This window comes from Patagioenas fasciata, chromosome 11 (genome assembly GCF_037038585.1).
Source record: "Patagioenas fasciata isolate bPatFas1 chromosome 11, bPatFas1.hap1, whole genome shotgun sequence".
Lineage (NCBI taxonomy): Eukaryota > Metazoa > Chordata > Aves > Columbiformes > Columbidae > Patagioenas > Patagioenas fasciata.
In genome coordinates, this window is record NC_092530.1 from 20,569,997 (window position 1) to 20,595,161 (window position 25,165).

Consider the following 25,165-nt stretch of genomic DNA (forward strand, 5'->3'; position numbering starts at 1 on the left):
GGAAGGGGGACATTGGTCCGTAATCTGCAACAAGAGGAAACAGGCTGTTCCTCATGCTGCCCCACATGCTAACATGGCCCCTCCTGGGAAAGGTTAACCCGCTGCTAGTGTTGGAGAGGGTATTTTAGATCCAACTCATCAGGGATTAGCCAAACATTTATTTCTCCAGTCTCCTTTTTCTCATAATAAATAGATCTACTTAGCAACACTAAGTCCAGATTGAATAAAAACTGGCTTTGGACCACAGAGGCCCATCTGAATATGGAACAAGCCTCGAAAAGCAGATTTCCCCCCCCCCCATGTTTCCCACTCAAGCTTCAACAGATGAAGAGCTAAATGGAGATTCTTATTAAACTTGGCTTTCATGCACAAACGTGCCCCAGTGGAGAGGAAGATAAGCTAGGTGCTATAATCCAAACGACACATGCCATAAATACAGTATTCTGCATAGTTCACTCAGATTCTTTAATCCAACTTCACCTATGAAGCCGTTTGCAGCAGCTCCTCCTGTGGCTTCTGCAAAGGGGCCCCAGGTGAAATCCCACATCCCTGGCCCAGGGATGCTGTTCAGCCTTGAAACACAATTTAAAGTTTCTTCTTAACGGGCCACCCTTGAATTTCAGCATTAGTGCGGGACTCCCATCCCCACGTGAGACGCTTCTCCTGAGTGGAGCTGGTGTCTCCAAGCAGCCAAGGCTCAGCCCTTCCCACGGCTCCGAGGAAAGCATCCCCAGCAAGCCCCGGCCCCTTCCCGCAGAGAAAGCGAACCAGAGGAAAGGTGGCGATAAGAACTTGTGACTAACGATTCAGGAAGGATCCCATCCTTCCACAACATGCAATGCTTAGAAAACTTTCAGTTCTCCCTCCTTTTTTTGGCTTTAAAAACAATTCAGACCTTTAATTGTGCCATCAGATGAGGCAGGAGTCATTTATAGAAAAAAGCCCTAAGTGGCCTTGACACACAAATGGAGTCAATTAACCTACAAGTCAGGGAAAGAGGTTGATGAAAAAGGAGCAGTTATATAATTTGTTCTGGGCTTGTTCTGTCTTTTCTCAAAGTCAAGGGCTTGTCCTACTAAGGGCGATGGGGAAGAGCAGTGTCTGCAAAGCCTCTTGCCGCACCACTCCTGACGCCGAGCCGTGCTAGCGGACCTGCATCCCCCGAAATACTTCAATTTTAGAACTCCTAATCTCCCCCCCCGGGGTCAGATTCTCAAACTCTTTTGGGAAAACATCCGATGATCCCTCTTGTGCTGTGCTCCTCTCCTGCGTGTTGGCATCAAACCCCTCGTTGCACCATCTGGGCTCACCCTTGGTGTCCCCTGTGCGACGGCAGCCTGGGTGCCGAGGCCAGATCACCACGCAGATGTTGGCAGGGTTAAGTTACTCACATCTTCAGGGGCTTCCCAACGTCGTCTTTTGCTGCCCATGAGATGAGCGACGCTGCAGCCTGGCATGGCCACACTGCCCGTCCTACAAAAACCAGGCTCCCCATCTTCATGCCTCCAGCTGGACCCAGCATGTGTGGAGACCAGCCAGCACAAGCTAAAGCTTTCAGGGAGCAAGCGCTGATCTCAAGCCAGTTTAGGGGTAGAAGCCTCCTTTTACGGCAAAGCTGTTGGTGCGCAGGCAGTGACCGACGCAACATCGCTACCGAGCAATTTTCTTACCTCTAAATCTATCCAACATTAAAGAAAGGACAAATAAACTGAGCAAGAAGCAATTTTCTCTTGCAGAAGTCTAGACCAAGCTTAGCTGTGGTTGCTCTGGGCTGCGGTGAGAGGCGTCCCCAGCAAAGCAGCCCAGGGATAAGCTGGGCTTGGAGAGCTGGGGAATCCGGGCGCTGCCAAAGGAGCTTACTGGTGTATTACTGCAGCGGGAGGTTCAAAACGGTATCTGACACAAATGCTGAAAGAGAAAAATTAACACACACATCACTGTGCTACAAAAGCTGCAGGCCTTTGAACGATATTCAATTTATTCTTCATGGTTATCTGCAAATGCACAGCTCTGATCTCCTCTCTAATCACATCACAGACAGGGTCAGAAAGGAGGCATGGAAAATTACAAACCAAGCAAACCACAGCACGTGTGTCTCCGAAGGTCTAAGGCACAAGAGAGACCAAAAGGCAGCATCTGGAAAGTTTTACTTTTTATTTTTCTAAAATACAAATGTCTTTCTTGTGTTAGTAACTTTAATATGACAGGCCAAATGCATCCAGTAAAAAGGAAGCACTGGCTACAGAATTCAAAATACTGAAGGTACTTTCTGGAAAGAAATTTATTCTGTTGTTCTACACTTTAGATATAACATGGAATCAGATTCATTAGTTATTATTTTTTACATCAGAACCTTTAAAGATCAGGACTAATGAATTGGAACTTGAAAAGTTTTGAAAGTAAACTCCTATTAATGTGGAGATATGGATCCATAAAAAACATAACCAAGAATTTTATACACTTTATTAAAAGATCAAAAAATAAACAATAACAATATAGAAGTAACATACTAAAATGAGTCGCATTATGCACATTTCTAAAGCACATACAAGCACTACAGCAATATAACGTGGCAAAAAGAAAAATAAATTCAAAGCGTACACCCTGTTGGTAGCAGTTGAGGGAATGAACTATCGTGTTATGGAACTGAAATACTGCATTAGCCTACGCCTGTCTGGATCCAATGGTATTTGAATTTCTTACAATTCCACATGGCTAACTGTAATTGTTTGTATTTATTTCCTAAACTAAACCATTAAATTGATATCTAATGTTTCCCTTACTTTGTTTTACCAGAGATGCCTATGAAAAGAATGTGCTTCAAAAATCTACTTTACACAGTACAGTATATATGCTTTTAGATATTTAAATTAAAAATTAACAATTTAGGAGAACATTCTCTCTTTGATTTTAGTGATCGACTAAAATACAATTCTCTATTCATTTAAAAAAAAATAGTGATCTGTTGTCAGGTGATATAATAAGGAGTGTGGGGAGTGTCGGTTTGTGTTCATGATTCAAAATAAAAATACAATTAAAACAAAGTTAATTGAAAAGAAAAAAAACCCAAACGTAATCCGATCTAAGAATGGTCTTATCATCCCCTCATCTGCTAGGATACAAAAGCCATGGCAACAAAATCATTTGGCTTCCACCACTATCAAATAGCATCTGTGTACAGTAATAAAGAACTGGAACCTTGTAATTCGGTGTCAGGTAATTCTCTCTGTTGTGTGTTTGGAAAAAATAACTGAATTTTATTTAATAGTTGTGTTATTTTTGCATGTTTAAATATCTCATTTGAGAGCCATCTAGAGTTATTTTTCATGATAGAGGATGTCAGTAAAGATCACTAGCAAAGATTTTAGCCGTGTTGTCATGACCATGCTCAGAACCCAACAAAAAGAAGTTTGACCGGCTACAATTCATTTCACATAGTGCAAAGTATTTTCTCCCATAATCCTATAAATGAGAAAGAGCTTGATTACAAAAACTGATTAGGGCACAGGGAAGCCTTAATAGCACGGTGGCTAGAATTAACTGATCATTTTGTACTAAAATCCAGGTTATTGTCACACTCACAAAGACAGGGAGCATCTGATTTTTCCCAGTTTTTAAAGATACTGGGACTGCACGATTCAGCAAAGCACCTGCTTAAACAAACCCCGTGGTGCACCAAGGGCTGGCGGGGCACTTGCTGGCACCACAAGGAGATGGAACCCTGCGAGATGCCAGCAGTGGTGCCTGAAGGGCAGGTGGCGGTGACACTTCAGCTGCCAACCCCAGAACGGGCAGGAAAGGGAGACAGTGACACCAGGTGCCACCACCCACCGCTTCTGCTCTGGGGTGCAGCTGGGACCAGCCTTGCAAAATCAGTGATTTTTCCAAACTAAATCTGGGTCTTAGGTTTTGAAAAACAAAACGAGCAGCAAAAAACCAAAACACCACCGCAGTAACTTGTTCCAATCAAAAATAAATAGGTCAGCACAGGCACTTCAGCTTCTCCAAACTCGCTGGTACTGCTGAGCCCTGGCAGTGTCACCAGCGCTGTGGGGAGGGACATGAGAGGCTGGGGGACCACAGCTGTGCTCTCCTTTGATGGCAGCTCCATGGGGCTTGTTAACCCCAGTGAGAGGCACCACACTGCTGCCATCAGCCTCCACCTCCCTGCCACAGCCTCTGGCCCTCTCCAATGACCACCACAGCTGTCGCACAGCAGAAGAAATAAGCCTAAACCAACCCAACACCAACCCCATCCATCCACTGCTTGCCAGCCCCTTCCATTTTGCTACCTTGCCCCAAAAGCGTAAAACAAAATTTACAAAATCAGCAAGCTGTGACATTTCAAATTCCCTCTGGGATCTCAAACACTCGCTGCAGTGACAGTCACCTCCAACAGATAAACGCTTCCAGCTAGAAACAGGATTAGGTGCTATGAAAAATGTGTGTACGTTGCCATGGACCTCTGGGTCCTAATAGGATTCACCGAGAACACAACCTATCAGAAATGTGACCTAGGGCATGTTTGAAGATGTAGGCCGATTAAAAAAAGAAAGAAAAGCAATTCAAATCTTTGCTAGTGACCTTACTAATTAATTAAGCACTGTTTCCCATTTCTCCGTGCTGCAGGTTGGAGCTGACCTGTTCTCAGTCTGCTGTATAAGAAGCTATGGCAAACTACAAAGCTTTTACAACAGCAAAGCAACATCATGCTTTCAGATAAGTTTTATAGCAAAAAACTCCTCCTTTTCAAAGCCTTAGTAATACCTATCTCTTTTACAAACTTTTCCTGTATTATTACAGACTTTTTATATTCAAAATAAGTTCCAAGGATTTCTTTCGTGGACTATGTACATAAGTGCAAAAAAGGTGTGTCTCACACATTCGTACACTAACTGAATCAGTTTAACTGCAGCATATTTGTATCTTCAACACTGTTACGGGGTCATTCCACAATATTTTTTTTTCTTATGTACAGTTTTTGCTAATATAAATTAGTATTAAAATAGTTCTATGCTTAATTATTTAGCCCTGATCAAAATGTAACTGCGTGAGTGCTCGATTTCTGGAGAAAATTGCAGGCAGAGCTACAGTACTGAAACGGCTTAGTTCTGAATTCCCACCGTGTGAATAAATGTGAAATGAAAGCAAGACCGGTCGCTATGTCGTAAATACAGGCTGTTGTGTTTTCGGAATGAAAATACTGTGGAATAACCCTTGCCACACAACAATTTCTACAAGCTATAAAACCTGACTCTAAATCCATGTGTTGTAAACTTCTTGACTGAAAAAGTGACGTTAAAGACACAAATTCAGCGTTCACATGGGACTTTGGGATTTTAAAAATATTCAATCATATCTTTATCTGACAGTATCGAACTGTACCTTTAACAAGCTCATACTGTTACACATCACTTTTAATTTACATGTGAAAATTTCACAAATAATGTATACAAAGGTAGCCATGTTGTAGTTTTGTTGCCATAGCAACAACAACTTAATATAATTAGTTAACAATGAATCTATCATTGTAGGAGTTACAAAGTTAATTTGTTCTTAAACTGTAAACTATACAAACTAGTTATGGACTGTATTCTATACCTTACCATGCTTCAGTGTTGGCTTAGAATATAACTAAATGGGCTGAATACATGTATTAAAAACTTTCTCTAACTCTCCTTCAAAATTAAATTCATTAGTTACTAAAGATATCAAAAAAAGCAATAATGAAAACCTTAAAAACTAATGGTAGAGAAATGAAAATATATGACATGAATTAATGTGTTGTAGCCTAGGAACAATGCGTTGTAGCTATATTTACATTTGGATTAGGCTATCAACTTTTTTTTTTTAAAAGTTATTACAGTCTTTAACATACAGTATATACTCTAAGGCCTTCAACAGGCACATGGTAAAATCAGGTCAATATCAAACTAAATCCATTCAACAGGAATGGGAAATTAAGATTTTCCTCATAAATTTCACCTTTTGTTTGTTTTTCCTCCTCAGTTTTCATGTCTGTGAAATGTACAAGGGATAAACAAAACGAGGACTCCAGTTTCTCAATCCGTCTGTACCGCCCGTCCTCTCCCGTCCGGCCACATCCACCGGCCGCGTCCCCGTCTCCATCGTCACCTCCAGCGCGGGTCCGGTCCAGCCCGGGCGGGATGCGGCAGGATCCCCCCGCGGGATCCTGGTGCGGTTGGGGACACTCCAAGTGCAGCGCGAGACGGATGGGGGTGGCAGAGAGCAAAAAACCAACCCAAAACAACCAAAAAAAGCAGCGCTTTGGGGTGCTGGGGAAGAGGCTGGCGTGGGCTGCCCAGGGGGGCAACGGTTTCCAGAACGTCGCGATGCAAAAATACAGTCAAAAAAACACATCGGCTAGAAATCTCCAACTAAAAACCACGGCTGATTGCGAAATCATGTTCCAAATTACTAAAACCACTGTATTTAACAAAAATAATCTTAATAGTTTTACGAATCCATTTTATTTTAAATCCCTCTTTTATTGTCTGCTTATGTTACAGTTTAGTAGTAGTACTTTTTATTGAAACTACTAACAACCTTTTTTTGTGAAAATGATCAATCTCAGCTTTCATTTTCCCTCTGCATGACCCGTTTTATCCAAGTTTCAGCATTTCTTGCATATTGTTTGCATAAGGCTGAGAGAAATGGACAAAGAGAAATAACTTTGGATAAATAAAAAATATAGGTTCATGGAAAGTCGGAAGCTTATAAAAATGTCACTAAAATTATATTGATTTAAACAAACTTACATACATCTCTTGTCAAATAAAGGATGATATTCATGCTTTTATGACATTTGTTTAGAGTCACTAACTAGCTTGGTGACTTTGTAATATTCTATTTAGGAAATTTATAGTCTGGCGACTGTTTTTTTTTTTCTTTCTTGAACAAAGAAAATTCGAGCAAGTCATTGCACAACTAGTTTAAATAGTGCTACCTCAAAATGGCATTTTTGCCAAGATTGTTTTGAATTTGGTGAAGTTTAGTGCTTCAAGCTTTTCTTTCCTTAAATGCATTTACAAATTAACTCTAAATTTGCCAGCAATATAAAAACTGTTGTGGCACCTAATATAACTACCCTGAACATCCCTCATTGGACCTCTTTAATAAAAAATAATCCTTAAATGCTTTGTATTTTTTCAGTGCTTTAAATGTGACATGAAAACAGCTGTATTCTAGGTTTACATTCTATGCACATCTATGCCAGATGTTTAAGTCGATAAATAAAATAGGAGGTTACATCAAAGTGTCAAGATATACAAAAATCCATTTAGCACTGAAAAAATTCCAACCTCCTTGAACTCATAAAGCCATACAAGCTTGAATGCATCCTTTCTGGCTTAAGAAGATCAGCTCTGTTCTTTGTTGAGGCACTGGCACAGGTTGTGCAAAACCCATTTTTTGATACACAAATAATTTCAAACAGGAAGTACTCAAATCCACTTTTTCCACTAACAACGTTATGGTTTTGGGAAACAGAAACTCAGTGGTGAAAAAAGAAAAACAGGTATGTGGTTGCCAATATAAATGAGAGTCACTGATTTCAGGCAACGCTGCTGCTTGTGAACACCGACGGCTGGGAAACATCTATGGATGCGACTGGGGGCTCATAAAGGAGGGTCTTGGGGCGGAGATGTTTTTTCGCCCTCTCTCAGGGTTTGGTTCAAAGCCTGCTGAAATGAATGGAGAGATCCTTCGGGCTCAAGGTCTTTTTAAGCTGGGCTCTACAAAGGTTCTTGTTACGAATGAGTTTCCACGGGCAGATGGTCAGAGCGTGCGCTGGGACACACCAGTTGTGCCCTAACATGCCCCTCCATCACTTCTCGTCCATGGAGAAACACATCTAGCAAACTATCTGTGCTCACACTAGAGGAGAGGGGGCAAGGAGAGCCTTGAACCAAGACAAGGGACTTGGAAAACTAAATACAATCTGGTTATCAAAATTTGGCACCCTACAGGAACACCGTGAGCTCGGGGCAGCCAGCTCTTCCAACACCAGGAGCTGGCCTCTTGCTCTCTTCTGTAACGCCAATGACATTGTAAAGCTATGACAGGGATGAATTTGGTTGTGTCCTCAACCAAGATGCATTCTGCAGCCAGGTTGTTCAGCAATGCAGCGTAATGACAGGCTGGGCTCTCCAGGGTGCACAGGCTGGAAATGGTTTTATTCGTGCGTATGAAAAGGAGGTATCGAGAACTAGCCCTTGTTGCGTGGCAAACATTACTCTTGATCAAGTAGAAGGTGCCAAAATATATCCACTGACCTACAGGAGCTCCGTGAAGATGAATGTTTATCTACGGTAGAAAGCTTATGCTGAGTTTCTCCTGCTGTGTCACTGCTATGTTTGCTTTAAAGGGCCAGAGATCACAGGGAAAAAAGAAATCATCCACTTCTGGAAAATGGTAATTAAATAATCAGTGCACACTGACAAAATTTCAAGAAGAGCCACATAATGTTTCAAGCCAAAATGTTTCAGCGTGCTTAGTGTGGACAAGCCCCCAGACATGGCGTTACCCAACTTGGGCTAAGTCACACTATGGGCCCCCTCTGGCTACCGGTGCCATTTGCTCCTCTCCAGCACAAGGAGACTTTGCCCAGCTGAAGCTGTCTCACTTTACCACCTTTCTTCTCTCTGTTTGACTGCACCATGAGAACAGCCAGAGACTGTGCGCCGTTTGCAGCTGAAAATGCACTTCAACGGCCAACAGAACTGCAGAAATCCCTTGACGCTTACTGCCGTCTGAGCAAAGCGTTCCTGCCCCTGACTGAGCCTGGGCTTTTGCGGTATTGTGGGTTTTTTTCCAAAAATTTCCAGAATTGAAAGAAATACCCTGAACTGGACTAAAATGATGGCTGTCCTTTCATAGCACACTATAGGAGATACTATCTGAAGGCAAATTTCAAATGATAAAAGGAGCATTTAACACAAGCAACTTTAGCTGACATTAACAGCAAAATCCAGCAAAGGGCAGAACATTCCTGTGTCGTGTTTTTCAAGCACATAATTCCTGTTTCCCACAATAACATTTTTAGTAAAAAACAAACAAAACCCCATAAAACCTACAGTATATGAAAACTTAAGACATAACAATAATGAAAAAATGGTATTGAGTATACTTGATAATGATGTACACTTTAAAATCAATAGACTATGATGTAAACAAAACAGTAAGATAACACTTTAAAAACAAGACAAACATTTATCCATCGATAGTATACAGTAAACCAACAGTCCGCTGTGCAGATGCACTTATCAGGATGGTAGTCATAAAATGATTAAGTGTGTTAAAGTAAGGTGTTATAAAAGTCTATTATAATTTTCTACTTGTATATCTCATATAACAGAGCGCTGTTTGTTAATTGTTTCTATAGTGCTTTTTTTTTTTTCCTTTTTTTTTTTCTTTTTTTTTTTTTTTTTTTGACATTCCCATTGATCAGTTTTTGGTTAACATGTAGGCTGCAACAGGCTTACTGTAGAGGTGGTAGAGAACGATAGAGGGAAGAGGGGATATATACAGAAAGGCCATGCGCAGCTTCCCACCAAGAAGTCCTGGTGCTCCATGATTTTACTGTTCAGAATTTCAACATAGTCTGCTGCAGGCAAAAGAAAAAACAAACAAACAAAGTGAGAAGTTCAAGAAATATCTATATCCCAATAAACGTCATTACAATAAGATAAATTTGAATCCTCACTGCGTTGGCCAAGAGGTTGACATTAGTATGTTGCAAAGAGAAAACACGGTATTCCCTTAATTTTCTGATGTAGGGTAAAATTGCTAATAACACATGTGGCATCCTGTTTAATCTGCACTTAGGGCTTTCCATTTCCAATGTGCTTCACACACACTGACAAGACAATTAGTGAATGAGGGAGGTGGGCAAAAATCAGTCATTTTTGAAACAGGACAGCAGGTGGAGTGACTAAGCAGAGGGTCAAAGAAATATCTGACCATGATGGTTAGCTCATGTTTCCTTTGGAGAGGGGCACAGATAGTCACTTTAAAATCTGATCCTAAAGGGGCCACGAGCCAAAGACAAAGCGGGTGCAGAGACAGAACACAGAGGCAGAAATCCTGCGCTCAGGGAACCCTCTTCTGGGAGCAAACTGCCTCTCTTGGGATATACTTGTGAAAATCCTCCCCTGAAGGACCCAAGACTTGTCTCCTGCAGAGCCATTAACAGCCTGGCTACCAGGACCTCATCAACCACGGAGGAAAAGAAAAACACCTGCCAGAGCAGCAAGGGTTTCAGTTACCCAAGTCCCACTCAGGGCATCTGTGGGAACTGTCCCTCAGGTCCCCCAAGGACCTTGTTGGGCAGAGCAACCGAGCACACGCACAATTTCACGTGCTTGAGCAGCAGCATGAAACCCTGTGTCCTCAAGAGATCTGCTGGCCTTAAGTTTATACGCAGACAGAGAGCGTAACAACCCTGGAACGGGATCAAAACACATGTGCTGCTACATGGAAATGGTCACCGGTCTGTGAGCACTGGGGACGCTGGGGGACAATGCTGCCCTTTTCTGCCAGTCTCCAGAGGTGGTTTATGTCCTGCGGTTGTGAGGTGTTAAGAGGACAAGCAGCAGAGCGGTGGCTCACACACGGGCTCACGCTGCCCTCATGAAGAACAGGCTTTGTGTCTGACCCAGACCCCTCCCATGCCGAGCAACCTGATCCCCAGGAAATCCCATCAAGTTCAATATGCTGACCTTCTTCCAAGCAAAGTTTTTCATGGTCCTTAACAGCAAGGCCAGTGCTTTTTTTGGACAGACTGTACTGTGCTCCCTACTTGCCAAATAAATATATTGCATGGAAGTTCCTTGCTTAGCCTTAATCAATAGCTATAAACAGTGTGAGTTTAGGCACGAGCACATGTAAGTAAAAAGAATTCAGAAAAAAATAAGTTTCCTGAAATAAATGCTGAAAACAATCTCAAAGAGGTCAAGATTGAGGCTCTTCCCATACAAATAATCTTCTTATCGGAAGGAACAGACTGTTTCAAATGTGTTCTGGAAACGGGTTAACATGTCAGGTGTCACGTCTGTCTGTTGTTTGGGAGAGCAGTACGCTGTGTAACCCGCATTTTCACTAACAGAGACAGCTCAGTGTTCACCCCTGGACTAACAGGGGTCCACGGTCACAGTCAGCGGGACATTTATACACACAGTAGTTTATTTAGGTGAGCAGAGATAAGGGCCACCACCAATATGAATAGCTTCTGTTCGTTGCTAAAGATGTAATTAGAGAATTGCTTGCCAAATTAATTTCAAGCATTTCAGTACTTGCCTGTCATACGTGACCAAAGGGAGAAACAGGTTGCATGTCTCTGTATGCTAAATGGCCTGTACTGGGAAAATCTAGTGACCTCATGTTAAATTGGCTGAACAGCTCTTTGCTCTCTTGGGGCACATAATACACTAATGAACTGACACCCTCAAGGGATTTTCTCTCATGAACATCAGCTAACATTCACAAATAAAAGCAAGAGAAAAATGACACTGCTGCTATAGCTGTGAAATAACACTCTAAGTCAAAGAAAAGGACAAACTCCTCCATCATTCCCACTGAGAGAAACCCAGCAGCCTAGGGAAGTCCAGGATCTGCAGGCAGGGTGAAGGATACGTTGTTTGTGGTGTTAATCCTGGTCTCAAACACATACAAGGACCTCTGAAGAAATCCACCACGAGCCAAGCCCCCACTGCAGCTGAACAGCAGATCTCTGCTCAGACTGCAGCAGCCTTGCAGATGCACAGCAGCTGACAACAACCCAATCCTGCTTACTCCAGAAAGGAAACAATGCCACTAACAGCAAGCGAGAAGTTGCATCTTTTCAGCTGACTCGCTACCAGAGCGGTCTTTGTCATCGATAGCGCAAATCCCTGAGGCATCTGCAGGCAGCTGGGAACCGTGCAGAGCAAGAGTAACCTGTAAACAGACCCAGGGGAACGCAAGAAGGGAGGCTATGCACATTGTAAACCACATTTTTTTAGACGCAAGGAAGCATTTGTTGTAAGCCAGAGGGTTGGTCTGTATCTGTGCTGAATTTCTTTTGAGCTGGCAGAGCATGAAGCCACTGGGGTGCTGCAGGCCTGGTCCCTCTGCCCAAGCCAGCCCCCCTTTTGAGGGACACAGTGCACTTGTACAAAGCAATCCGCTGTAAAGAGAAATACCGAAAATGAACTTACTGTTCTATTGGGAACTTCTACATCTGTGAAACAAACATGCTGCTACTCAGTTCATCTACTGATAACTGGGATATCTACAGAGAGAAAAAATAAAATAAAAAAAAAAAAAAGAAGAACACGACACATTAAAATATTGTCTTGAAATCAGGCTGCTCATTCTGTCTTCAGTATCAGTGTCTTATAAAACAGGAGCCATTCCCAAGAGGTCTTGTTTTGCCACACATGGAGTATGACATAGCTGCATCAATACTGATGCCTTGTGGAGTACATGGTGGTAGTACTGGGATTTTAACTCCATAGACTACAAGTAAGACAGAAATGCCCTGACACTATCTGGCTGAAACAGGACTCATACAGCCACAGAGCAACGCCGCACAGGAATTTCTGCTTTTTTTCTCCTGATCAATACGAGTATGAGTAAGACCTGCTCTACCTGAAAATAACAACAAAGCACAGAAAAAGACTAGCAATCCCTACTGGGAGCAGTAAAACTCTGCCTACGACTTATGCAGGCAAAACTTCTACTGAAAGCCTCATGACCTCATACTACATAAGACCAGAGGATGCCCCCCTGAGATACTACTGACATTTGGCATGGCTAGCAGCCTCCTAAAGAACAAAGTGACACCCCATTTTCTTCCCGATAGCTCTAAATCTGAGAGCACGACAAGTTAAAATGCTAAAATTAGTACTAAGGAAAAAACAAAAAAGTGTTCGAAATATCTCTGGTCTAACTGGGAAAAGTTGCGGCACACCAAATTATCAGGAAGCATCACTAGGACAGGTTGTGCATATACAGTTCAGGACTGGTGCGGAAGCAGCCATCACAACTCAATATTTTCAGAGGAAAGTTTTGAAGAGAATTATGGCTCGGCAGACATGCATGAAATCCTGTACACTTACGGCAGTGCTACAACAGCACGTACTGCACATCCAGAGTCATTTCTGTAGGGATGGGTGACATGCTACTCATGTAAATAAGCTTCAGACTTCATAATGTTGCCCCCCGATTTTCTGGGTTTTGATTGGTTTTTGGGGTTTTGTTTTGTTTTTTAGAGTCCAATCTTGCAACGATGGGAGGCTGCTGTTTTCACTTCCACTTTCCAGCCCAGAGAGGACATGCCAAAATACCACGGGGAAGGATGCTCAGGGTGGTATTTCTGCTTGAGACTGAAAGCAGAAGTGCTGCAGGTCTTGCGCAACGGTGTGGTTGGGAGTTTTACAGCCTGGTTTTTCAGGATCTTGGGGGGATGTTATTTTTGGAGAAGCACCTGCACCCCTGCTAATCGCCCATCCCTACGCTCCGGCCAGGCTCGCTGCCCATCCCGCACACGGCAGGACCAGCCGGTGCCCCCTCACCGATCCCCAGACACACACACACACACTGCCTCCTGCACCGAGCCGAGCAGGTCGGGAAGGCGCTCGGCCCCGTGCAGGATCCGGCCCTCGCCCGGTCCTCGAGATCAGAACACGTGAAAGAAAGCCATTGAAAGGGCCAAACCTGATTGGCGGTAGCTGTTGCAGCGAAGGGGACGCTGGTGGCAGGAGTTGTTGCTGCAGACACAGTGGTGGGCGTAGCACCGTGCATCATGGGCACTTTCGGAAGGGAACCATGGAAGCGACATACGGGAGGGTGGAGCGTATATATATATATTTTGTTTGTTTGTTTGTTTGTATTTTTAATGTAACCATGGCAACATGTGGTGGATTTGGGGGCGTGGCAGGAATCACAGCAACAAGCCATGTGACATCATCATGAAGGACACATCGGGGCGCAGCATGCAATCACAGTGCAAAGCAAGACAGCGTTGGGAAAAAAATAAACAAGAGAGAAGGGGAAAAGCCAATTACAATTATAATTAAGGAAAAAACCAAAACATTCTCAACACTTAGTACATTTATAAGCAGAACAATGATGTATTAGACTCTGAGGGCCAAATTTCCAAAGGGGGGAGAGGGTGGGTGTGCTAGCAAAAGCCCACGTCAGCTCGCACCCATGGGGAGTTAGACACAGCCAGTGCACGTTCCTTTGGGTGGGGACATTTTGGCAAGCGCACCCTCCCGCCCGCCTGGGAAAGCTTGTCCCCTTCCCTCCCCACCCCGTCCTCGCCAGCAACCAGAGGTACATGATGCACTTTGCAGTGGCCACTGTGGCCCTTTCACTGGGTTTTTTTGCCTCTCTCTAGAGGGGCCGATGTTTTGGCATGGGACAGAGCTGGAGGCATGGCAAACAAGCGGCTGGCAGCCCGAGCTCTCTACGTACAAATTCAGCGTGCTTCCTTTCCACCCTAATTCTAGAGGATTTGGCAAAATTCCCCTCCTGTGGGGTGGGGGGGATGGAGAGTGGAGGGGGCTGAGAGGGAAAAATACATGAATGCATCCAAACAGCTACAATTTGCAGGAAGAGCATCCGAAAGGACAACATGGCAGCAGGGAGCTCGGCAGCCTCCTGAAGCTGTGCGTTCCGCAGAGCACAGCGCTGGAGGGGATGCTCTGTGGTGCACATGGGCATCCCTCAAACCCAGGGAGTTTGCAGGACCAGGAAGCGATGGAAAGGCCTGGCCATCCCTGCAAACATGCCGTGGGGAAGCAGACTTGCCTTCCCTTCCACCCCAGCAAACAGGGGCAGCCCCAGCGGGGAGCACATGTTCCTGCAGCCTGAGCACGCTCCAGGACACTGGAGCATGTGGGTTGGGGTTTCCTACAGGCAGACGTGTGTTTGAAGGGCTAAGCTCCCTATCAAGCAAGCAGCGTGTCCTCCCTGCACTACAGGGATGGGGAGGTTCGAGAGCAGAGTGCTCAGCCACTCCTGCCAAAGCTTTCAGATCTGCTCTCCAAAAGCCTTGCACCCTCCCCGGGGCTCCTGCCTCTCTCCCTCTGGTTGAAGCAGGCACCCACCTGAATGCTGGCAGTCTTGTCTAACCTTGGTTGGAGGATGAAAGCTCAGTTTTCAGCCACCCTGCTGTGCTCAAAGACCTGCACAGGTTCCCAGTAAGACCCAGACTCTGAGCCTGAACGTACTGGATGCCTGCAGCAGCAGCGATCGTGTACTCATCCCTGTCCCCTCACTGTACCCCAGGAACACCAGCAGCAGCATCTCCCTACAGTTCCTGGTACCTGCACAGCTGACACTCCACTAAAGAGATCTTCAGCCTGCCCACAGTTTCAGCCCTGCTTCTCTCACTGTACAAGAACCGGTCTGCTCTGGCAGAAGGGCTGACCCCACCTGCACCCCTCCTTAGTGTCTTTATTCAACCACTCTCCTAAAAATATCCTCGGAAGGAAAATGAAAAATCCAAACTCTAATCCACCTGATGCCTGACACACAAAAAAATAAATCAACAGGATCTTCCCCTTGGTATTTCCTTTTGTTGCATGACTTTAATGGCTTGTAAAAACATTTAAAGTGACAAATCTTTGTCTCTGCAGCGGAACTAAATAGGGGTGGGAACACATCACATTGGATTCTCTTATTAGTCACATGAAACACTGCACAGAAATTAAAAGGGATGCAACCATTTAAGCCTCAGAGAAGACAGCGGATAGACAGTCACACCACTCAGCCACCCAGGTTCTCACTGACACATACTAACTTGCTGTCTCTTTCAGATTCGGAAAAGTTGAGAAGTTGTGTAGAAAAACCTACCAACGCTTGCAGTGGGTGTCATGCACAGAACTGACCCTGCACACCATGCATTGAAGCGTGGAAAGATGAACAAAAGGGATATTTCATTAGTGAAGCTTCAGTGTTAGAAATCACTTTAACTAAAAAGCAGGTATTCTCTTTGCAGCATTTAGTATTTAAGCACATGCAAACAGATTCCGCGTACTGGTACATAAGTTGTTTAAAATCAGTTTTAAGAGATCATAGCAAACCAAATTAATTCTTGAATTCTTGGGTAGTAGAGAATATATTCCTTCTCCCACCCTGGCATTAAATTATACGATCTATCCTTGAAATCAAGGTTGTTAGGGTTATTTTTTTTGGTATCAGTTGTGTTGATTTCTTTCTGATTGTGTCAGCGGAAAACAAATTGCCCTTAGAGAAACATCACACTCATGTTAAAACCGGCTTTCCAAAAGCAATTTACTCCTGCAAGCAGGGACTGGGATTCAAAGTCTCTAGTTTAAGCTGAAAGAGGCAGGTTTTTTTCCTGGACTTTAAACAATTGCAGTGATGATGATGTTTTCAATAGCCACCCTGACTTTCCCCACCACAGCAACCCACGTTGCTGATCTCTCAATAACTGAACCCGAGAAACTAAGAACAGCACCAGCTCGCTTTCCCTCCCCACGGCGAGAGCTGCTCCGTGCCACTTCGCTTCGCCTGCCACAGTGCTGCGAAGCCCGAGACCAGATCTGCAGTCTGGCGCATAAGGGAAAATGAGGATGCGTAAAGTAAATTAATCAGAGATCTGTCCTCTGACTGGAACTTTGCTGCTCTGCCCAGCATTAATGTCCTCAGATGAGAGCAGCTGCCAGCAAATAGACCTGTTACGCATCATCTCTGCGCGTAATTTCATTGCCAGGAGACAGGGCACAGCAGCCCAGCGAGAGTGTTGGGTAAAAGCTAATTTATGGTGCTGACATCAGAAATGCATGTCCTTATGTCAACTGTGGCAACCTCGACCTCGAGGAAGAGGAGCATGAAGCCAGCTCAGGGCCTTGGCATTGACAAAGGTGTCAGCGTTTCCTGCAGAAGCATTTTGCTTGGCACCGAACAGAGAGCCTAAGTTCTGCTCAGCCCATCCCCTCCAGGAGCACTTTGTAGAGCACACAGGGGGAGGCTCCTACCCGAGTCCTCCCTCCCTCCAGACTCCACTTCCCTGGAAGAACATCTTGGCAGCTGCTGAGCTCCGAGTGTCTCCGAGTGCTCTCAGAGCATGAAAGCCAAAGGAGCACAGGGTTTGGGTCTCAGCTCTCTGGAGCTCACACCTGAGACACGATTTGGTTTCAGTATGGGACACTCTCAATCTTTTCCCCTGACCCCAAGGGATGGCGAGACCAAGGTGCAGGTCCACTACGTGTTCACCTGGCAGGGCCACCCTAGAGAAACACCATCTGTATTTTTGTAAATATCATCTGGCAAGTGAACACAGCATTAAACATTAAAAACATTGGGCATTCACTTTCTTTTAACGCTCTGCAATGATAATAATGACACTAAAAAACAAGCTATCAACTTCAGAATATTTCTATTTCAGCCACTTACGACACTAAGCAGGTTTTGTTTTTCCTTTGGCTGCAGTGAATAGAGGTTAATTGGCTAGTCAGCACTCACATCTGCCACGTCAATATTTTGAGTCCTGTATGAATTACTGAACTGCATCTTTCAATTTTATTCTGAGACTTTAAAGGTACAATAAAAGCTGTGAGCTAAATTGCTTTTAAAAAGCTTAGGCTATCATCCTGCTCAAAAGACAAGCAAGAGGGAAATGTATGCCTTTAAAGAGGATTATGTAATTTGTATTTACTAAATATGAACCATTCCCTCTATCAACATCATGGCTGCTGGAATATGTAGGTCACTGACCTAGAAGCTCAGAAAGATACCTGCAGCTTCAAGTGAGCACGCACAGAGGTCCATAAGACATTTTAACATGAGTCCATAAGAGTGCTACGCAAGAGTCAAAGAATTAATTTGGGATTAACCAGTTGAAACATAAGGAGGAGAAAGTATGAATTCAAGAAACATGCAGACATTTTTCTTAGTTCAACCACTTAAAAAAAAAAAAAAACCCAAACCAAACAAAAAAGGCTAAGAAGGGATCTTTACAAGTGAAAACCTCTGAACTATAGTGGGTGAAGGAAAAAAAAAGTCAAACAACAAAACATTAACTTTTCATCCATTTTTAACATGGAACTAAACACTGATACTCTTCGCTAAGGACTTCTACAAATCTGCTCATTAGCTCAATGCCTAGGTCATAAAACAGACAACTACGATGGTGGGAAAAGGAAGGAGACACTTACCTGTAGGGATGAATGTAGGCTGTTGCAACTGCATGTTGGCTAGAGCCTGTTGGTAGTGGAAAACGCTTGGGTTAAAGACTGTGGTGGCACCATTGTTTTTTTCAAGTGCTGGCCTCTTTGGTAAAGGTTGAAGTGCACCAGGCGGCAGGGCCTGTGGATAAGGGAGTCATTAAAGACAAGTGGAGTGAAAAAAAATAGGGGCCCAGATGTAGATCAAGCATGCAATAAATAATATGGGGGTCTTGGCTGCAAATCACCTGCCACTGTGTCAACTGAGGGTGATAAGAAAGGGAGGAGCAGCTAAATCACAGGAGTAGATGAAACCACAACATCACCAGGTAAGCTGTTAGTAAATGCACCAGAAGGGGCAGAGCGGAACAGGAGGAGGGATGCTACGGGAGCTTTTCAGCAGGACTGACTTGGACACAGAAAAAAAGAAGCACAAGGGGGAAAAAGGGGAGAAGCGACCACCTGGACAGCAGGCTATGAAGAGCAGTTGCAGGCAACACACATTTAAAAAAAAAAATACCAGCTAAGAGAAACATAGTAGATGTCTATTTAAAAACGACAAAATTAGCATAAGCAACAAATGCCATGGGAAAAAAAGGAAAGGGATGCTTGCCTCTGGCTGTTTCAACACCTGCCCACATGTATGTGCGGAAGCGCGGACGTGTGCTGACCCATGTGTCTAGGTGCTAAAGCAGTAGCTGTTGCCAGTTACACGCATAATGTTACGTTCACAGAAAAGTGCATTTCCATTTGATTGTAGAGAGGCTGAGCAACATGGTGAAGGACAGGCCTGATTCTCACAGCTCACCACCTGCAGATGTGGACCTGCTCCCAAGCTCTAGAAGGCCTCCAACAGTTAAATACTGCTTGCTCATTATTAACAGTGGAAAAAGCCATTGACAAATCTGGTGTTCGAAGATTTGGGTGGGCCCTGCGATCAGGTAAATCCTCTCTTTTTGTTTTATCACACCACCGAGCTTTTTCCAGCCCGTCAAACCTGTTTCATGATCAGACTTGGTAAAAAGTATTAGCCCAACTCAGGAACTTGTCTCAGTGAGTTACTCATCATTCACCCAAGCATGTCTCAACAGCAAAGTAGTATGTCAGGTTCTTAAGAGACAGGAATGTTTCCAATAATTTACAGCTCTTCATTGTACCCAAGTAGAAACCACATTTTTTTCTCCACATTGTGATAGAAAAGGGTCCTTTTTAATTATGCCCTGCAGTCCTTTTGCACGTAACACTCCCATTGACGTCAATGAGATTTACGCACGTGGAAGTCATGCAGAATCAGGTCATTTCTGCCTAGTTGTGTTAGTCCATATCATGTAGCAAAGCAATAACTGAAAAATAGGGTTAGCACTCCTATTTTTTTTTTTGAATAGGTGACAGTGAAGTGTCAGTAATGGAGGAGATTTAGCTAATGAAGGGTTACTGCTACAAACAGTGCTTGGAAGAAAGGAAACAAGTGATTTTTAAAGCGTTATGAAGACCAACACACAACAGAATATAAGTGAAAGTTCGCAACAGTTTGTCACCATCTAGAAACAGGTTTCACTTTGATTTGCTATAGGAGACTGCTCATCTGAGAAATGTTAAGGAAGATACTTCCAGGCAAAACATTATTCCATCCTATCTCTATTCATATGGTGGCTTTTAGGTGGTTTTATTATTAAAAAAAAAAGGAAAATTAGAAGAAGAAATTGCATTTGAAAAACTGCCCTGAGACATGCACACATCCTTTTCTATTGCTAGCAGTGATTCATTGCCAGCACTAGGACTTCATCTTTCCAGATTTCTTCTGGCTAGAACCAAAAGACAGCAGTCAAACACCGGACAACATTCTCAGACACAGACACCAAAACCTTCTGCTCAAGGTCTGTATTTTAGGATGATGTATATTAGGTAAAGATCTAAGACTTTCCATTTCTAGGAGAGCACTCATTGCTATCTACATTAAATCTGGCTATATCTACATCTCCACTATTTAATGACAGCTACATGAATGTTCCTCCAGGCATGGGACAGATCTGCAGCTTGTAGAGACTGGAGTAGCTCCACTTGCACTGGAGTTGTTATACAGATTTACAGCGACTGAAGCACTTGCTGCTTAAATTCACTCTCCTTACTGTGCCTGATTACAAAACATTCTTTTTCAGATGCTTCCAAAATCTGCCTCAGAAAAAAAAAAAATTACTAATTATAGTAAAGCAACTATGCCAGAGACATAATGGACTTTTGACTCCTTGCTTTGTGGCCAAAGGCTGTCACCACCCCTAAAAGCCCATTATCCCATAATGGCAGTGCCAAAAGCAGAACAGCTGAAGGCTTTGGGACCTTGCCATGATGTCCTGGCTCTTTACACGTGGGACAATTCCTGAGCCCAGCACTGCAGTCACAGGGAGCACACAAACATCAACAGGCCATGGGGACATCAAGGCAGACTAACCCATCAGCTCTCCAACATCACCCTTTGTCCTACGCTGCTATAGCCCCTTGGGAGAAAGGAGAGAAAGGAGCTGCAGTAGCCTCGCTACTGCTCCCTGAAAGCACCTTCAGGAAATGTCTGAGTGGAGAAGACCAAATAAATGCAACATTTCCAGAGTCTTCTAAAGAAACAAGCCCATTGCAGCAGCTGCTGCACAGCCTAAAGGTCAGCTCTGCCACCTGGGCTCTGTAGGCACCAGAGCCAGGAGCCTGTCCTGGTTTGTGTCTGGTTTGACACAGCCTCAGGGTCACCTCTCCCCTCCCAGCAGCTGGGGGAGCATCCATACAGGAGCATGCCCTGAAGATTGTGCTCCTCCTCTTGCCAACCTAACTTACTCTCAATATTCAGGTGCAGGAAGGCCCAGGGGGACTGACTTCACCATTTCTCCAGCCCTTGTGTTGAGGTAAGAGCCCCAAACCAGGAGCACACTCACTGGAAGGTCTATCTCCAAATGTGCACGAGAGGTGTCTAAAATTGCACACGATGAAGTTGGGTCAATACAGCTCCTGCACAGGGGTCCGACAGGGACACAGAAGCAAACAAACGTGTTTCATTTCAAAGGGGCAAGAAATTTTGTATCAGTCTCCAGATCTGCTCGTAGAGATACAACACTTCTGTCTTGCACCACGTCTTGGCTGTGAAGAAATTCCCCAAGCGTGTCCTGTAGCACCTACAAAAGGCAATGGGAAACTCCTCACCATATTTTCACCTTACTGAATTCTGTAGCTAGTGCCTCTCTGCTGCAGGACAGGAGCCAGACTAAACCCTTGCAGCAAAGAACTTGGTGAGTTTACCTCATCCTGCTGCTTGTGATTTCCCTCTGGACAAGCTCTGACTATCCCAGGTGCAGCAAGCAGCCTTTGACAGTACCTTCTTCCAAATTTCTTTCTTTGCCTGTGTGTTTTTGTGCACATGGGTATGCAACTTAATACAACACGATCAGACCATGTGCACTGGTGAAAGGGTTAATTCAGTTCAGTATCCATGTAACAGTCCACACTGATCCCGGTGAACAATTCCCACTAAAAAAATGCCAGGCAGCTTCCCGTTTTTGGGCTGGGAAAGTCACATTCCTGCTGGAACATGAGCATCTGAACAAAGAGGTTTGTGGCACTTCTCTGCAAGGCATGGAAAACAATCTTTCAGCGTGACTGACAGATAAAAAAACCTGCACTGCATGCCAAAGTAAAAATTTCCCACATGCTGGTAAATAACCCTCTCGTTATATTTTGCCAGACAAGAACTGGATTAAATCTTCACAACAAACAATTTAATTGCATCTCAAAGTTCCCCTCAGATCTCTGTCTCCTGGGAGCAGATCACACTTTCACCCCCTTGCACTTTGCAAAGAGGGGCTGGGTCTGTATCTGGATTGCTGCTTCAGTCTGAGGCACAACAAATACAAAATGATCTGAGCGAGGGCAGAGGTAGCGCCCATTGCCTGGAAAGCAGCAGAAGCAATCTGAGCAGTTTCCTCTGAAGATTACACGTGCTCTTATCATCACCGTGAATCCTTCTCTGGCGTAGCCCTCCCAAAGGTTTCAGAGGAGGTGACATATTCCAACAACGTGGTTGCGAACCTTCAGATGTTTCATAGCAGGAAGACCATTAAAAATAACTTCACCGATGGGGGTTTGTTCAGCAAGGGACATCAGGAGGGCAGGGGAGTTCAAGGGCTTTCCCATTCTTTGCCAGACAGAGTCTTGTAGAGGTGGCTCTTGCCGAGGGCAGCGAGGCACCGTGCGGCTCGCTGCCTGCGCTGGCTCTGGGCTGCGTTTGTGCCAGCGTGAGCAGCGGGGAGAGAGAGGCTGTTATGTCATTTACAGCCTAATTCCACAACTGCTGGTGGAAGCTGGTCCTTAGCAAGGTTTCCTAGTGCTGCTGTCTAAACCTCTGATAAGGAAGCCTCCGGACTACTTAAAAAAAAAAAACCCAAACCCAAGTCTTCAGAGGTGAAGGGCAACGGATCAGACTCTGCTTCTTTGCTTTGGGAATGAGAAGCAATAACACCATTAAGGTTTCAGGACTCCTCTGTGTCCACTCTTCCCTTTTCCCCTATAGCTGGGCACCAGGAACTGCTCCTTTTTCAGGATGTATTGCATTCCATGTTATTTGGGATGAGCAGGACAGAGCTGTCTTCTACAGAGCCAGGACTGACAGCAGACCGGGAGGATGGCTTTTGCCTTATTATGAGCATCATGAAAACAGGTAAAAATATTTAAGACTCAGAAAATAATCAAAAGTAGCTTTTATGAAGAGAGCTTGCAGGCAGAAGCCTGGGGAGCAGATCCTGTGCCTGGGACTGAACGAAAAAGCACCCAGAGCGAGGTCCCTTTGCTGACACTGTCCCACTGGGTATGGAGCAAGGAACCAGAGCTGGAGCTGCAGCCACCTCCCCAGCTTACTGAACACCCAACCGAAGTCCTGACCTGCATCTGCTTCAGTTCCCAGCACAGATCTCTGAGGGTGCTGCACCCATTGCACACAACACCCTTCTGCAGGTGAGTACCAGCCTGACACTGCCCAGGCAAGGCTGTGCTGCTGGGCACACCACAAAAAGTTGCTGGATCTGTCCTGCACCACCCAGTCCTCTGGCATATCCAGCACACTGCAGACCTAATGAGTTAAATTCTCACTGAAACATCATGTCTCACGACTCCAAAGCTACTACTGTCTGGAAAAACACTTCAAAACCCAGAGCTGTCTCCTCCCCAAGAATATTCACTGCCTCCAAAACACATCCAGGCTTCAGGAGGCAAAGCTCAGACGGTTAATGGATGGTGCATGAGGCACAGGATCAGCATGTCTGAACACACACTACAACATTTCTGGTCAGGATGGGCAGTCTCCCCAGGCACTAACACAACAGACCAAGTGCGGAAGGCTTTCATGCAGACTAAGATGGTTACGTGCAAAAGCGAGAAGGTGAAAGGTCCAAGTACCAGGTCAAAGGTGGCCTCGAGCGGTCGCTTCAGCGATCTGACAGCCGGCTGAGTCTTAATTAGCAGGCAGCGAGCACATGATGGCAATGGGCCGGGAAGGGGGGGGTCAAGCACGGTAACAAAAACAGCAAGCAGAAGTGTGTCAAGAGAAAGCAACACTTTGGGGAGGTGAAGAGAAAAAAAAAAAGAATGCATTATACAATATATTAAAAAGACGAGGCATGCACAACATGGGGTGGCTGAGTAATTACCTGGCCTAGCGGCTAGTCAGCTATTTTGCCTCGGTAAGTTTTAAAAGTAAAGAAACGTCATTGTGGGACACGTGCGTTAGAGCATCTTCACTGGGGCTGGCACAGCGGGTCAGGAGCGCTCAGGGATTCGCACCCGCAAGCGGCCTTGCCCTGGGCTTCAGCGCTCATTCTGCAGCCACACACCATGCAGAGCTCAGCGGGAGCGCTGGGGGCAGGAGCACCGGCACAGCAAAGAGGTTCAAGCACATGCTGAAGTGACACCCTGAACTGGGGACCGAGCCTGCCCCAGTTCATCGGACTGTGCTGCACCCACTTCAGCCAAGCAGGAGTAGAGCTGCTACTTGTGCATGTCAAGTAAGCGCAGGATTGGGTCTCTCACAGAAATATCTTCTGGATTTAGATTTGAAGCCATTCCAAATCTAGTTTAGAAGATGTGCCCATTTGTCTGGCAGATATTTTTTTGATCTGAGAAAACTGGGCACCATTCTTCCCTTTATTAAAGTCTTATTCCTCAACAGGTACAGTAAATGCACCAAACCTTGAAAACTCAATGAATAATGTAAGCTGTTTTGGTCGCAGGGGTGATGCAACAAGCCATCAATAAATATTTTAAAGATTCTAGTTAACAGCATACAAATAAGGTTAATTACGTTTTTAAGAGAAGCCAGTAGCATGAATAAAACATGCACTGGCTTTGGTTAAATAGCAGTGTCCTAGATAATTAGTGAAAAAGCAAAGAGTCAGTTGTAAAAAACACAAGAGTTTCATTTCAGAAGGTTCTTTTTCAACAGACCTGGGCTGTCGTGTCAACAATAATAAAAATAGTAAGAAATCTAATAAACAAACTCTGCAAGACAAATAAATACTGCAGTATAAATTGGTTCTTCAAATTACATTCAAGGGAATACGAATACTACAAGGATGCCAGATGTTTAATTTCTAGAATCATCCCAGTTTTGCATTACATTTAACACAGAATGAAAGCAACTTACTTTACTGTCTTAAAAATTAAAAAAAGGCATTTAGAAAAAATTTAGTAGTCTTACTCGTAAATCAAAAAGGAAGCAAGAACATTTTTTATTATTATTTATTAAAAAAATAAATAAATCACAGAATGGATGAGGTTGGAAGTGACCTCTGGAGATCACCCTGCTCACAGCAGGGTCAGCTGAAGCAGCTTCTGAGTATCTCCAAGCAACCTGTTGCAGTGTTTGATCACCCTCATAGTAAACAAGTTTTTCTTATGTTTAAATGGAATTTCCTATATTTCACTTCGTGCCCACTGCC

At 44.3% G+C, this 25,165-nt stretch overlaps 1 protein-coding gene across 14 annotated transcripts in view; it reads right to left on the reverse strand.

Moving 5' to 3' along the window:
- Positions 1-2,135: 2,135 nt before the first annotated feature.
- MBNL3 (muscleblind like splicing regulator 3) overlaps positions 2,136-25,165 on the reverse strand; it is a 92,456-nt gene continuing 69,426 nt past the window's right edge. For 4 of the 14 annotated variants that reach the window (XM_071813552.1, XM_071813560.1, XM_071813553.1 and 1 more), the window contains 6 exons: positions 23,628-23,681; positions 18,189-18,339; positions 15,862-15,897; positions 13,717-13,811; positions 12,216-12,289; positions 2,136-9,625 (listed from right to left, as the gene is read on the reverse strand). In XM_071813552.1, the coding sequence (XP_071669653.1) occupies positions 12,233-12,289; positions 13,717-13,811; positions 15,862-15,897; positions 18,189-18,339; positions 23,628-23,681 (393 nt within the window). In that variant the 3' untranslated portion in view covers positions 2,136-9,625; positions 12,216-12,232. The remainder of the gene's footprint in view (positions 9,626-12,215; positions 12,290-13,716; positions 13,812-15,861; positions 15,898-18,188; positions 18,340-23,627; positions 23,682-25,165) is intronic. The other 10 variants (XM_071813554.1, XM_071813557.1, XM_065846705.2 and 7 more) reach the window with 10 other exon arrangements.